The sequence below is a fragment of the Chenopodium quinoa genome, unplaced genomic scaffold (genome assembly GCF_001683475.1).
Source record: "Chenopodium quinoa cultivar QQ74 unplaced genomic scaffold, ASM168347v1, whole genome shotgun sequence".
NCBI lineage: Eukaryota > Viridiplantae > Streptophyta > Magnoliopsida > Caryophyllales > Amaranthaceae > Chenopodium > Chenopodium quinoa.
In genome coordinates this window covers 6,421,901-6,435,549 of record NW_018742763.1, presented here as the reverse complement: position 1 = coordinate 6,435,549, position 13,649 = coordinate 6,421,901, and the positions used below count along the sequence as shown (strand labels likewise).

The 13,649-nt window shown below is 37.9% G+C and overlaps 1 protein-coding gene across 1 annotated transcript; it reads left to right on the top strand.

The window, feature by feature from the left end:
- The first annotated feature begins 225 nt into the window (after positions 1-225).
- LOC110724434 (WD repeat-containing protein VIP3-like) lies at positions 226-5,088 on the top strand. The gene is made up of 2 exons (XM_021903851.1): positions 226-820; positions 4,264-5,088. Exons 1-2 carry the CDS (start codon positions 479-481, stop codon positions 4,888-4,890), a joined length of 969 nt encoding a protein of 322 aa, XP_021759543.1. The 5' UTR covers positions 226-478; the 3' UTR covers positions 4,891-5,088.
- The last annotated feature ends 8,561 nt before the right edge of the window (positions 5,089-13,649 follow it).

Below are 13,649 nucleotides of genomic sequence, written 5' to 3'. Positions count from 1 at the left end.
AATCAAAGAATTTTTTAAAATTCCGTTGGATATTATGGTTATTTTGACAGCAGGTGGTGAAAAACAATTTTTAGATTTTAGTTGGTGATAAAATAAAACTTTTAAAAGTTTGGTGGTAAAAAACAATTTCGAGTTTTTTTTTCATGGTAAAAGTCGAAGAAGCCTTAAAAGTATTTTTGCTAAAATTAAATACTGTTTTCTATTATATTTTTCTCTTTAAGGTTACTAATTTTTATTGAATTGACATTAAATTTTAATTATTATTTTATTAAGGTTAAGTAAAAAGGGCTTTAATTCCAAATCGACTGTAAAACAAATCATAAATCCTACTGTAGTTCGAAATCCACAGTATAAAAACCAAAACCCACCTCTTCCAAAAAAACAAGAAAACCAAAAACCCAAGCCTACAAAAATACTCGAGTAAACACACAAACAAGTACATCAACAATCAAACCAAAACCCCATAATTGTTGTTGCAATGAAATTAGCCGGCTTAAAATCCTTAGAATCAGCACACGACGACTCAATATGGGCGGCAACATGGGTTCCGGCGACCGAAACCCGCCCTTCTCTCCTCCTAACAGGCTCCCTTGACGAGACTGTTCGCCTTTGGAAGGCTGACGATGATGTTATATTAGACCGCACTAATACCGGCCACAGCCTCGGCGTCGTCTCTGTTGCTGCTCATCCTTCCGGAGTTATCGCCGCTTCGGCTTCCCTCGATAGCTTTGTTAGGGTTTTTGATGTTGATTCTAATGCTACTGTTGCTACCCTTGAGGCTCCACCTTCTGAATCTTGGCAAATGCAGTTCCACCCTAAGGTATAACACTTTAACTTTTTTTAAGTATCCAGATTAGTAATTTGACTTAATTTGTCTTTTTGTGATGAATGTTTTTGAGTGTTGACTGTTGAGTGCATTGATTTGAGATATTTAAGTTAAATTGCGGATGTCAACTAGTTTAGTTGGTTAACATATTTGGATATGGTAATACTGGGTATTGAATTAGTTATCGGTTCACTGACTATCCCAATTCCAAATATATATGAGCTAATTTTTGGAGAATTTTCGAACTCTAATGTTTGACTGTTACAATGTGTAGTCATTGTAGTGAGTGTGTATAACACTATAACTTTTATTTTATTTTAGTACCCAGATAAGTAATTTTACTTAATATATGTTTCTGAGCGTTGAATGCATTGATTTGAGATATTTAAGTTAAATTTAACGTGTTAGGATGTGGTATCAAGACCCGATATTGAATTAGTCATCAGTTTGCTGATGCTGACTATCTTAATTTCAAATAAGTATGAGCTGATTTTTGAGAATTTTCAGACTCAAATGTTTGACTGTTATAATGTGTAGTCACTGTAGTGAGTGTGTATATGAATTGTTTTTCGGATGGTTCTTAGCATTGTTGTCAATTTTTTGCTGGGTATTGTCCAGTGCTTAGATGAGCCGTTGTTTGACCTTTCCCGTTGTTCGAGCTACTTCGCAACCTCGCCTTCAAGGATAGAAGCTAGAAGCAAATAGCAGCCATAGGGATAGGTATTCAATCGCTTGCTTTAAAAGAGATTGCTCGCAGTGCACTAAGGTTGACATGTAGGGATAGGCCAGCAAATGCAATGAGAAAGTCTTCTTCTTTTCTTGCTTGTAAGGGCTTCCCTTTTCTTGTGGATGAATTTCTCAGATACATATTTCCTTTTTGGTACGTAAATGGCTATTTGACATAATGAAGTTAAATTTGAAGAAATCTATGTTTGAAATTTGTTTTATGTGTTTTTCTACTCATCTTAGGGTTTGTGCTGTGTATTTCATTGCTAGGAAAGTCCATATCTGCACCAATGCAGCATCTTGTGTATGCACGACAAAAACTTTAGTATTGCTTTCATCTCTATAGTTGGACATCAGGATGTATTTTTTTGTAATGGACTAATGGTTATCCAGCTAATTCAATAAATACTTTAGCAAATCCAACATTTCTAAAAAATTTGAGTAATGTAGGAATTGAGTAAGTTTGATTACAAGGCATGCCAGATTCTTACCTTTTTGGATGCTCTGGTTGTGTTTCGTATTAAGGAAGGACTTATAATGAAATATGAGTTGGTAGCATAAAAAATCTTATCATCAATCATATACTTTTACAAGTATCAGAAGTTCATGTGGACTGTGCAGTAAATGTTTTCTGCAGCATGTAGTAAATTATACAAGGCCAAATAAAGATGTACCCTATTGTCTGCACCGATCATATGATTTCTTTTTTCTGTTAAAAAAAAAAAAAAAGAAACTGGAATGGAAGTTTTCATTTTATGGTAATTGGTTAGCTCCTATGTATATCTACATCAGGTCTGTGGTCACTGGTCTGCCTTACCAGAAAGGTGCAACATGGTTTTTCCCTTTTAAATTCATTGCCAAAGCAGGATTAGTTAAGTGCTTGCCCTTCTTGGTGGCTTTGAGTTGTGAGCCTGTACTAGGGTTTATGTAATTGTGTTTTTATGCTCATGTGGTTCTGTACTCTGGAGATGCATTAGTAGCATATCTTGATCAAACAATTTCCATATATTATGATTTTTTGTAACAGCAATTTTTACCTATTTTGCATATACATACATTTTTTGTAAGTGAAGTTGTTGCCATGTTTTGTGCTTGCAATTGCTTATTCACGTATATTTGTGGTTACTGTGCTAGAATATATGATCATCCTGTCATGTTACAACATTGAGTCGTTTGGCTGTATATCAGTCTATGCCATTTCATGTCCAGGACTGTTTATTGTTGGTCTTTGAAAAAATCTTTTTCTGATATTGATATTCATGGAAATTTTGGGGTCCTTGCTGATTCATATGGGATTCCACGTGCCTCTGTTCCTGGCTCTCCTGTAGCCTTTTTGCTTGGAACCACAGCACTCATGACTTGATGCTTTGAGCACATTGGCAAGTTATGTGCAATAGAAAATTTCATAGGATGTTTTACTCCACAACAGATTCTCCTGTTGTAGAATCTGTTGTTTACCTGCATGTTCTGTTTTCTTCTTGATGACAATTGTAGCCTTATCACCATAATAGGGTCAATACAACTGGAATGACCATCTCACTCCCTCTACCTTTCCTCGTTGCAGATTTTTTTTAAGGAGTACTCTTTTGACTTCTATTTGTTGGAGTGACACACAGCAACACACTACTATATAAATTTGGGTTTTTATCCATTTTGGGTGCTCCTTGCTCATTTATGATTTTTTGTTGCCCTTACATGAACTTTTAATGCTATCTTATCTATGTAAATAGTATCAAATTTCTGGAACTATTTTGCATGACTTCTAAAGTGCTACATAACCCTTCCATTTCTTGGGGATACTAAATTTGGAGTAATTGCTTTTCATATGAAGGCAAGACAGTAGTGCTCATTCTGGAGCCTTACTGCTTTAAGTTTTGGCTGCACTTTCTTTTGTATAGATTGCATGAAATCAATCTGTATCTTTTGCAGACTTCCTTGCCTTGTCTTTTTTCATTTTCTTATGTTAGGAAGGCTCATATCAAAGTTTTGCGTGGCCCTTATTTCTGACTATGAACCTCTTTCCAGTTTCCCTTTTTTTTTCCCCTCGTTTATATGAACCCCTTTTTCTTCATATATACTTCCTCCGTTCTTTTTTACTTGACCTGCTTTGACTTTTACACTATTCATGATCTCTCCTTTGACTGTCTTTTGTGAATAATATGTTATGAAAATTATATTCACGTGGGATCTTTTTGAATTCGTCTAAATAAGTACTATCATAATATATAACTTTTATAATTTTTACTTATGGAGAATTAAAGTTATTGATCGTTAAAGTTTTGCATTGGCAAACGTGATAAAAGAAAGAGGAAGTATTTCCCATCTTGGATTCCCTTTTAGGTGGTCAGCCAATTTAAATCACTTGAATGATATAACTTCTGTGATTAGTTGAATTCACAGTTTTCCTGGGGTATTTATTTAAGTTGGACCTCGGACTGCAATTACTTGGGCAATGTCATCATACTGGTTAACAATCTCTTTACAGCACATATTGTGTTAGTCTGGTCTGTCTCTGATGTGCTGGTTTACTTATATTCTAAATTCATTACTTAATGTTAATCTGAATCACCACTGCATAATTTACTATGAGTAACTCTTAATACGTGGAAAAGTGGTCAATGTGCCTTGTTAAAAGAAACAAGGGTATCAAACAACTTGAAATCTGTTCTCAACTTCTGAAGTTTATATTAATCTTATGCATCTTTTGTCAGGGTACTATGCTTGCAGTTGCTGGAGGAAGCAGCACTTCAATCAAGGTTTGGGACACCACCACATGGCAACTTGCTGCATCACTACAAATCCCCCGTCCTGAAAGTAGTAAACCAAACGATAAAATTGCCACCAAGAAGTTTGTCCTCTCGGTTGCTTGGTCTCCTGATGGGAGACGTTTGGCTTGTGGCTCAATGGATGGAACAATCTCTGTTTTTGATGTTGCACGCGCTAAGTTCTTACACCACCTTGAGGGCCACCTCATGCCTGTTCGATCCCTTATCTACTATCCCAATGACCCTAGAGTTCTCTTTTCGGGATCTGACGATGCCCATATACACATGTATGATGCCGAAGGAAAGAGCTTAATTGGGTCAATGTCGGGTCACTCAAGCTGGGTTCTGAGTATTGATGCAAGCCCAGATGGTGGTGCCATTGCAAGTGGATCAAGTGATAAAACGGTGAAGCTTTGGGATCTCAGCATGCGGGCAGCTGTTCAGAGCATGACCAACCACTCTGACATGGTATGGGGAGTAGCATTTCGGCCACCTGGTGGGGCTGGTGTCCGGGCTGGTCGACTGGCCAGTGTGTCGGATGACAAAACTATTTCACTGTATGATTATTCTTAGTTTTTATGCTTGTAGCAATGACAATTCGGATTTTTGGTTTAGGATTTTCTGACCTGACAGCCTTCTGGCAGTGTTCATCAAATGTATCGACCAACATGTTTATTAGAGCTGGATTTGAAAATTATTTCTGGGTTTATTGTGTTGTATTTTGCTTTGCATATTTAAAGTTGTAATATGGTTCAGTGCGGCCTTGTTTTACGTTGTGTCCCATTGCAACAATGTCTGATAGGTTGTACTGTTCAAATCCTTATATTGGAAAACTTCATAGTGACATACCTCTTGTGTTTAAATTGAGAGAGATTTTTGGTCAAACTGTTGCAATATTAATGGAACGGAGGAAGTGTTTTACAAAATTTACAATCACAATAATATCCTCACTAAGATAAAAAAAACCCTACCCAAAAGAAGCATTCTTTACAAAGCTAAATTTGTAATGTGTCTTAGATAATAAAGAGGAAAAAAACATCTATAACGAAGGGTAATTCGTCAAGGTGATCCAATATTCTTTTTTTATTTTTATTTTTTTTTTTCTCATTGTTATAGATGTTTTTTTCCTCTTTATTATCTAAAGCTGGTTGAGAATTTAATTTATGATTTATGATGTGAAAATTTGTAATGGGACACTAGAGTGACTTATTTTTTGGCGAAGAATAGCTTTTTTTTTTTTTTTTTTTTTTTTTGCTAAATCCAATATTAGAGAATGCTTTGTGATAGCTGACATAATCAGCAAGTATGAAAGAGAGTCTAGGCAAAGTCATTTTTAGCAATGGTGTGGATCAGACTCGAAGACAAGAAATAGTGGACATTTTGGGAGTAAAAGATGTAGAAAGACATCTAAAATATTTAGGGTTGCCTAAAATCATGGAAATAGAAAATAAATATCATCTTTGCTAGCCTACAAGAGAGAATTTGGAGAAAGATACGAGGGTGGCAAGAGAAACTACTCACTATGAGTGGAATGGGCTTTTCGAATCTCAAATTTGTCACGTACTTCACCTTATTTTTACTGAACTGAACTTATTTTTACTGAATTGTAATTATTTTTGCTGAACTTAAATTAATTTTATTGAACTGCAATTATTTTTACTAAACTGAAATTAATTTTATTGAACTGAAATTATTTTTACTGAACTGAAATTATTTTTACCGAACTGAAATTAATTTTACTGAATTGAACTTATTTTTATTAAATTGAAATTATTTTTACTGAATATTATTTATTCAGGGCCTTAATGTGTCGTCTCTACAGCGATCAAATCTTGTTTTTACACTATTATTAAAGCTCACTGATTTGAGAATAGCTCAATGTTAGAGGCATATTGAGGCTATAATCCAAGCTATTCATGGTGAAGTTTATAGGGTTTGAAGTTTCTATTGACTGACGGTTTAATAAGATGGAGTGTTGGTAATGGCACAAATATCTGTGTGTGGTTGGATGCATGGTTACATGGGGCTGCCAATAATGCTGCCTCGTCTCAAGGCTCTAATTTTGACCCTGAACAACTACGAGTGGCATACTTACTTAATGTTGAGAATAGTGAATGGAAGGCTGACTTGGTCAGTGATCTCTAAGCTTTCCCTCTCCATTTCCCCTTCACAAGAAAAGATATTATGGTGGCATGTGAAGAATGGCAAATGTAGTGTGAAATCAAAATATTGGTCGGGCCATTTTAATAGAGAGTTTCATGAGAATTGGAAAAAGGAATACGAGGCTTGGTGCGAAACTAAGTTGTTTCACATGGCAAGCTTATAAGGGGAGCATGGGGGTAAAACAAGAGCTGTTTAGGCGCCATATTGTTGCTGATGATTTATGTGGATGTCGTGACGTGAATGTGGAGTCTTATCTATTAATCATGTACTTTTTTTATTATGTCAAGGCATCATAGGTTTAGGCAAGCAACTACTTCAAGTCTATGATTAATGAAGCCTCTGCCACTTCATTTATGGAGAAGATGCTATGGTTTGATAGCAAGTTGGATAATGAAGCAAGAATTGCAAACGTGTTAGCACTTGTGTGGTCAAATTGGTATTGCAGAAACAAGTTTATTCATCATGAGCAGATCTCCTTAAATGTGATATATACAAATACAACAGTGTGCTTCTCAAAGTTGGTCGAGGACTATGGATTATATACGAATCTTCAATAAGATTGTGAGTCTTGCTGAACCTTTAGCTGCAACATGGCACGCAGTGTCCACTTTCTAGGGTAATAGAGATAAACGTCGTCAATGCAAACATTACTAATTCATGCGCTAGTTTAGGTGTGGTGGCTCGTGATAAAAAAGACTCTTTGTTATAATTTACAACTAAAACGATGGAGGGTAAGTTGGCCGTTGAGGTGGCAGAAGCGCAAAAGTGAGATTTGACTTGTAGCAAGCTCAAAGATGGGGGCAACAAGAGTGTTTGGATTATGGGAGATGTAACCAATGTCATGCATGTGATTAATAGCAAGTGCTTGATTTCCCTTGTAAACTAGCAAAGTTTTTTTTTTTTTTTTTTTTTTTTTTTTTTTTTTGGAGAATTCCCATGCAAATATCTTGCCAAGTAGATTCTATACTTCACTGAACATTACTCAAGGTCCAGTTTGTTCACATTTGATAATGTAGCAACATTCTTTCAAATCCTTGTGAGACGTTGAAGTAATGGAATCCTCTTTAGCTTTTGGAGTCAATTGTCTATGCCAAACACAATAGCTCCTTTCTTTGTCGATTTCAACAAGTAAGACTGCTTGTCTTAGAACGATTCCAAATCGATCAACTATCAAGAGTTTATCTAATAGAGCCTTGAGTAAATAGTTCATGACTTGAACTTTTGAGTTTTCATGTCAGGGAAATGTTTGTTTATAATCAAGCATTCTTAACTCATGGGTTAGATAACCATGCCATTCAAATAAAACCCGCAACTATTGCTCTTTTATTGAATGTGAGTCTTTCCGTGTGTAAACGGATCGTTTGCTGATTATGGAACACAATAACCATTATTCGTTCCAGCCTTGGCTTAAAAGGACCTTAAACAAAATAAATGACCTTACAACTGATGTAGCACTACTTGCTTCGTTCTAAGCTTGTAAGTCAATAACTTAGCTTGTCTTCAACGGTTTGATGTCACTTACAAAGTGGAACACTCAAGCAATATCCAATACTTGTGAAGATAACGAATTGCTAAGTTGACCGTAATGACATGAACTCATGGGTAGAGAAGGAATCTTATTCCTTTCCTTTGTTCCTTGTTTCCTTTATTTCTTATCATAAACCATCTCATAACTTTAAGAACATTTCTTTAAGTTCCTTGACTTATACACTTTGTTAGGCATAATTAAGCATCTAATGCGCCGTTAAACAAAGTTCCATCTTTTCCTTCAATTCGTACTTGAATTGTGAGTCCTGCTCATTTGTGTATGAAGCGAAAAGATATGTTGGTTGTCAACCATTGACAATTTGAGTTTTTCAACTCAATATTTCATGTTCATCAAAAACTACCCAGTATTTTGAATACATGATTTCCAACCGTCCTTTCGGACTTTAGTCATAAAAGTCAATCGTGGGAGGTTATATTTTAGAAATGCCTTTCCATTCTTTGAGAACCATTCTCAAAAGATTTCCTTTACCAATCATTGGAAAAACAATATATAATTTGATTTAGAATTCTACAAATATAAGTGCAAAGTATAACCATTTATCAAGTTCATAACATAATAAGTTTGAAATTCAAAGCATGCATGCAAACTTTCAATCTTATTACGCGTCTTATCCACGCATTAAAATTTGTCCCTTTTTGGGCGAGAATAAAACGATTCCAAGATCCCAAAAATCAGAAAGTGATTAAGCATGCTTTGGCTTGTCTTAACACTTAATATTTTAGGGTAAGCAATCCAATTTCTAGTAGCTCTAAGCCACTCTTGGTTTGATAAAACGTCGCATCTAATGCATCCTTGACCATTTATCTCTTTTGCCACGACATCTAAGGACTCCTTTTTGATATCGTTGAGCTTAACCAAGACCAACTCGTATACCTAGTATACCTTACGTTCCTAGGGAAGTAGTGATGTCTCGCTTTGGCGTAGCCCATCACGTACGCGCATTAGTTCGGTAAGTGTTGTTCTTGGAACGACAAATTTTAGCTCAATATTTTAAGGGACCTAGGGTTTCTATGTTGGTTGATTTAAGTGAACTTAACTAATCATCACAACATTTAAAATCCTAGACATGCATCTAACATTCAAATATATATAAGCAAAATAATATATATATATATATATATATATATAGCATAAAATTAGATGCATTTGGCAACTAGTATGACCCCTTGAATTCTTCAAATCTTCAAGGGTCTTCATCTTGGCTTGTCTTCATCAAAACGCCGTCTTGAGACATCTTTGCTAAAATAAAATTACTAGCTACTACGACAAAGATTAATCTAAATATTAAGGTACAAAAAACCTCAACGGTACGCAGACCGTATTTAGATTTAAAAATAAGTAACGGAACGCAGTCCGTATTTTCTATCCTAGTCGGGTCCCACTAGTTGTCATTTTCACGAAACCTGTGAAACAATATATTTTCCATTCATCCATTCACTATATGTGAATGGTCCATGCATTTTACGACGAAAAACAAGTAATAATGCACTGCACGCGAAAACTAGTAACTAACTTAGGTGGTTAATCCGATTAACACGCCTAATTAAAACTAGTCAAAGTTGTTTAACATATTATGTTTATTAAGGCGCAATTTGTTCACGAAAAGTTCATAAGCTCCCACTAAATTCCGCATCCAACTTAATTAATCTAATTAATTAAGCCGGTAAACCCAAATTTTATCAAAATTAAAATTTTTGCAAAAGCCGGAAAAATCGAGGTCTAACCTCGTTAAAATTTTTAAATAAAATTAAAACGGCAAAATTTTGCAAAAGACGATAGCCCAAAATCAAGCAAAACAACCCACCAACAAAATGCGAGGGTTGCGCACCATGGCTGCTAGGCAGCCCCTTGCATTGCGTCTGGTGTTGGCTGCTAGCAAGCTCGCCTAGCACAGCATGCCATGCTCGCTAGCACCAGCAACATGCTACGCATGCTACGCATGCTAGCAGCTCGCTGGCACTGGCACAGTGGGATGGCTGGCTGGGGCTTGCTGCCTCGCTGCCAAGTAGCACGCACAAGCTCTCTAGCAACCTAAGGCCACGCATCCAGCACTACGGCAGCACGCAACAGCACTCTTCGCCACACATTGCACAGCGGCACCTCGAGGCTTAAGCACCCCTTGTGCGCATCAAGGCAGCCACATGTGGGCTGCTAGGTAGCCCGACTAGCCTTGGTGACGCTTGGGTGTTTTTGCCTCGATTTGCGTGTCGTTTCTCGGGATTTCAATCCCGATTTACGTGTGACATAAAATCAATTATAAATTTATTTTTAAATGAATATAGGGCAAAATGAAATTAAAATAAGTCCAACTTAATTAAATTCAATTTTAATGGTGCACAAGCTAAATCATCCAAAATTTCCCTTTGAAATAATTTAGGTCTTTCTTTGATGCTTAAAATTGAAGGGCTATACCCAAAAATAATTTGACCAATATGCAAATTAATAATGATTTTGACAAAGTAGGGAATTGGAAAATAAAACTAATCATCCAATGAAAAATATTTCCAACTTTTAACTTGTGTAAAATAATAAAATTACATCTTCCAATATGAAGATTAATCAAAATTTAATCACAAGTACTTGAACTTTAAGGACTTTAATCAACACAAAAATGATTAAATCCACAAATTAGTTCAACCATGGAATTTAGAATTAAAGTTCCAACCATTTAAACACTTAAAGATTGGATCTTTAATATACAAGGAACTTAAAATTTCACATTCACAATAAACATTCACACTTTAATGCAATTGATTTGCATGATTGTGAAATAACAAGTTTATGTGAGAAATTGAACATACCAACTTTAGCACACATTATGACTTCATAACCATGCTTAAAAGGGTTTATAATTGCAGTAGATTAGGGATGCAACCATACATTTAATCTGCCCTTAACATGCATAAATTAATCAAGGCATAAAGATTTAAATAATTTCGTCAAAAACGAAAAACCCCTCGAAAAACATATTTCAGGGTGGATTTTGGCTTCTTGACAACCCTTAAAGGTTCAGAAACTATTTAGAACATCGATTCCACCCAAAAATCACTATTTTGGAGTCGAAATCTGGGTTCGACAGCCAAAACGAGAAAAATACGAGTTTTAAAATTAATTAAAACGAGCTTCTAATCCAATTAGAAAACACAACCAGAAATTTAAATTCATATTAAATCACCTTAATTAATTACATATTGCAATAATTAAAAATAGCGCGGCTCCGATACCGCTATTGGGTTTCGTAGCGTCCAACGCTACGCGGAAGAGAAACCCGCCCAAGAACCGCCTCAATAATTAAAGTAATAAAGCATGCATAAACATAATTAAACAATAATTAAGAAAAGGGATAAAGAAGTAATACCCTTGAAGCGTGCTTCGCTCGCAAACCGAGCTCTTACTTCGAAGCTATTAAGCCTCACAAGCGTGACGGCCTCCAACGGCTCGTACCCACGACCTGACCCGAACGATCTTCGCCTCGAGGGTTAGTCGAGACTTGACCAAGTATAAAACTAGAGATTTACGAACTTAAAGGTTTTCTCAATATTAGAGATACCTTTTTGAGTTCCACTCAAGAGATACCTTTTTGAGTTCCACTCAAGTTGTTTTCCCAAATGCCCAATCATGGGGTATTTATAGGGAAATGTAACTTGTTATTCCCATTCATGACCAATGTGGGATAGTTGCATTTTCACTAATTTATTTAATTCCAAAATAAATTATAAAATTATGTAATTACAAATCAACAAGTGGCATGAGGAGAGGAGAGGTTAAGTGAGGACCATGACCATGGGGGAACTATTGCCTTGCTCCCCAAGGCATAGCTCTAAGCCTTGGTCCCCACTCTCCTCAAAACGGCTTCAAGCAAGGAGGGTGAGCTGGCTGCCAGCCTTGCTGGCCAGCATGCACTGCCAGCACGCACAGCTAGAACGCATCAGCCCCCAGCCAACACATGCGTGCTGCTAGCGAGCCACGCTGCTAGCGAGCCACGCATGCTGCTGTGCTGGGCGAGGCCCCCTCGTTGCTGCTGCTTGCTGCCTGGCGCTACTCCTAGCTCGCTGTGCTTGGTGCTTCCATGCGAAGGCACGCACACAAGCATGCAGCTATGCAAAGGGCATGCACACATACGCACACACGCACGGCTAGCACAGCGTGCTGCTGCTGCTTGGTGCTGCCATGCGAAGGCACGCATGCAAGCTAGCACACATGCTGCTTCCATGCGAGGCACGCACACACACGCAAGCACGCATGGTGTTGCGATGGTGCTGCCATGCGAGGCACGCACACACGCAAGCACCTAGTACTAGCGATGGTGCTGCCATGTGCGTCTAGTGCTAGCGACGGTGCGCTTAGCACACATGGTGCGTCTAGGCTTGCGCCTATCCATGCACAGTGCATGCTAGCTCGAGGTAGCCTAGCGTCCACATGGCTAGGCCAATGTGATGCTACGGCTACGCTCGAACTTGTTGCTTTTTGATTTTGCGACGCTCGGTCTCGACGCCCTAGGCTCGATATCCGACGTCTATGTTCGTAATACTCTAGTGACTCATCAAATCCTTCGGATAGATACGTCGGTTCGGATTTGTAGTTTGTTTGGGTTCGACCCGAAGGGTTCAGTCAAGACAAAGTTGTAATATTAATTATTCACTAATATTACAGATCGGAAGCGGCCTCCACCCAGGCATTCCGATCACTTGATCTCACTAAAGAATTAGCTTCCTGATAATTCTGAACCCTCTATTAGAATAATACACTTGTTGGAAGGACACCATTCCTTTTAGAAGCGAGCCGCAAGTTTTGAGATCCATGATGGAGAACTCTTCAGGAAGGGTTACCTCCAGCCGCTGCTGAAATGTGTTACCCCAAAAAGAGGGAATGAAGTTCTAGAGGATCTACACTCGAGCTTTTGTGCATCACATATAGGCGGCAGAACTCTAGCAAAAAGGGCCATGTGGCAGGGCTACTTTTGGCCCACTCTTGAGGCAGACGCCGTGGAAATGGTGAAGAAGTGTGATAAGTTTCAAAGATTTGGCAAACACATACACCGTCCGGCCACTGATTTGACAGCTATCTACAGCCCGGTTCCATTTGCAAAATGGGGCATGGACATCCTGGGTCCATATACGCCTGCTACAGGCGGACGGAGGTACATCCTGGTTGCTATAGATTACTTCACCAAATGGGTTGAGGCAGAGGCGGTTCAGGGCATTAAGACAAAGGATGTCATCTCCTTCATCTAGAGAAACATCATCACCCGGTTTGGGGTACCTATGTCTATGGTCTTTGACAATGGCCCTCAGTTTGAAACGTCTGCCCTCAAGAGCTGGTTCGGAGATCAAGGGATCTCACATTGTTTTTGCATCAGTCGGCCGTCCCCAAGCAAACGGCCAAGTTGAAGCCTTCAACAAGCTCATCTCAGACAGCATTAAAAATAAAATTGAAAGAGCTAGCGGTCTATGGGAAGATGAGTTGCCTCATGTCCTATGGGCCATCAGAACAACTAAAAAAGGGGCAACCGGTGAAACCCCGTTTCTCATGACCTACGGCACTGAAGTCGTCCTGCCTATTGAACATTATGAGCCAACACTTCGAATCATGCTCTATGATGAAGAGGCTAATTGGGAGG

Excerpts from the sequence above, each read along its gene's own strand:
- LOC110724434 (XM_021903851.1), top strand. The coding sequence starts at position 479 with ATGAAATTAGCCGGCTTAAAATCCTTAGAATCAGCACACGACGACTCA. Across the intron at positions 821-4,263 it reads AAATGCAGTTCCACCCTAAG|GGTACTATGCTTGCAGTTGC; the intron begins GTATAACACTTT and ends ATCTTTTGTCAG.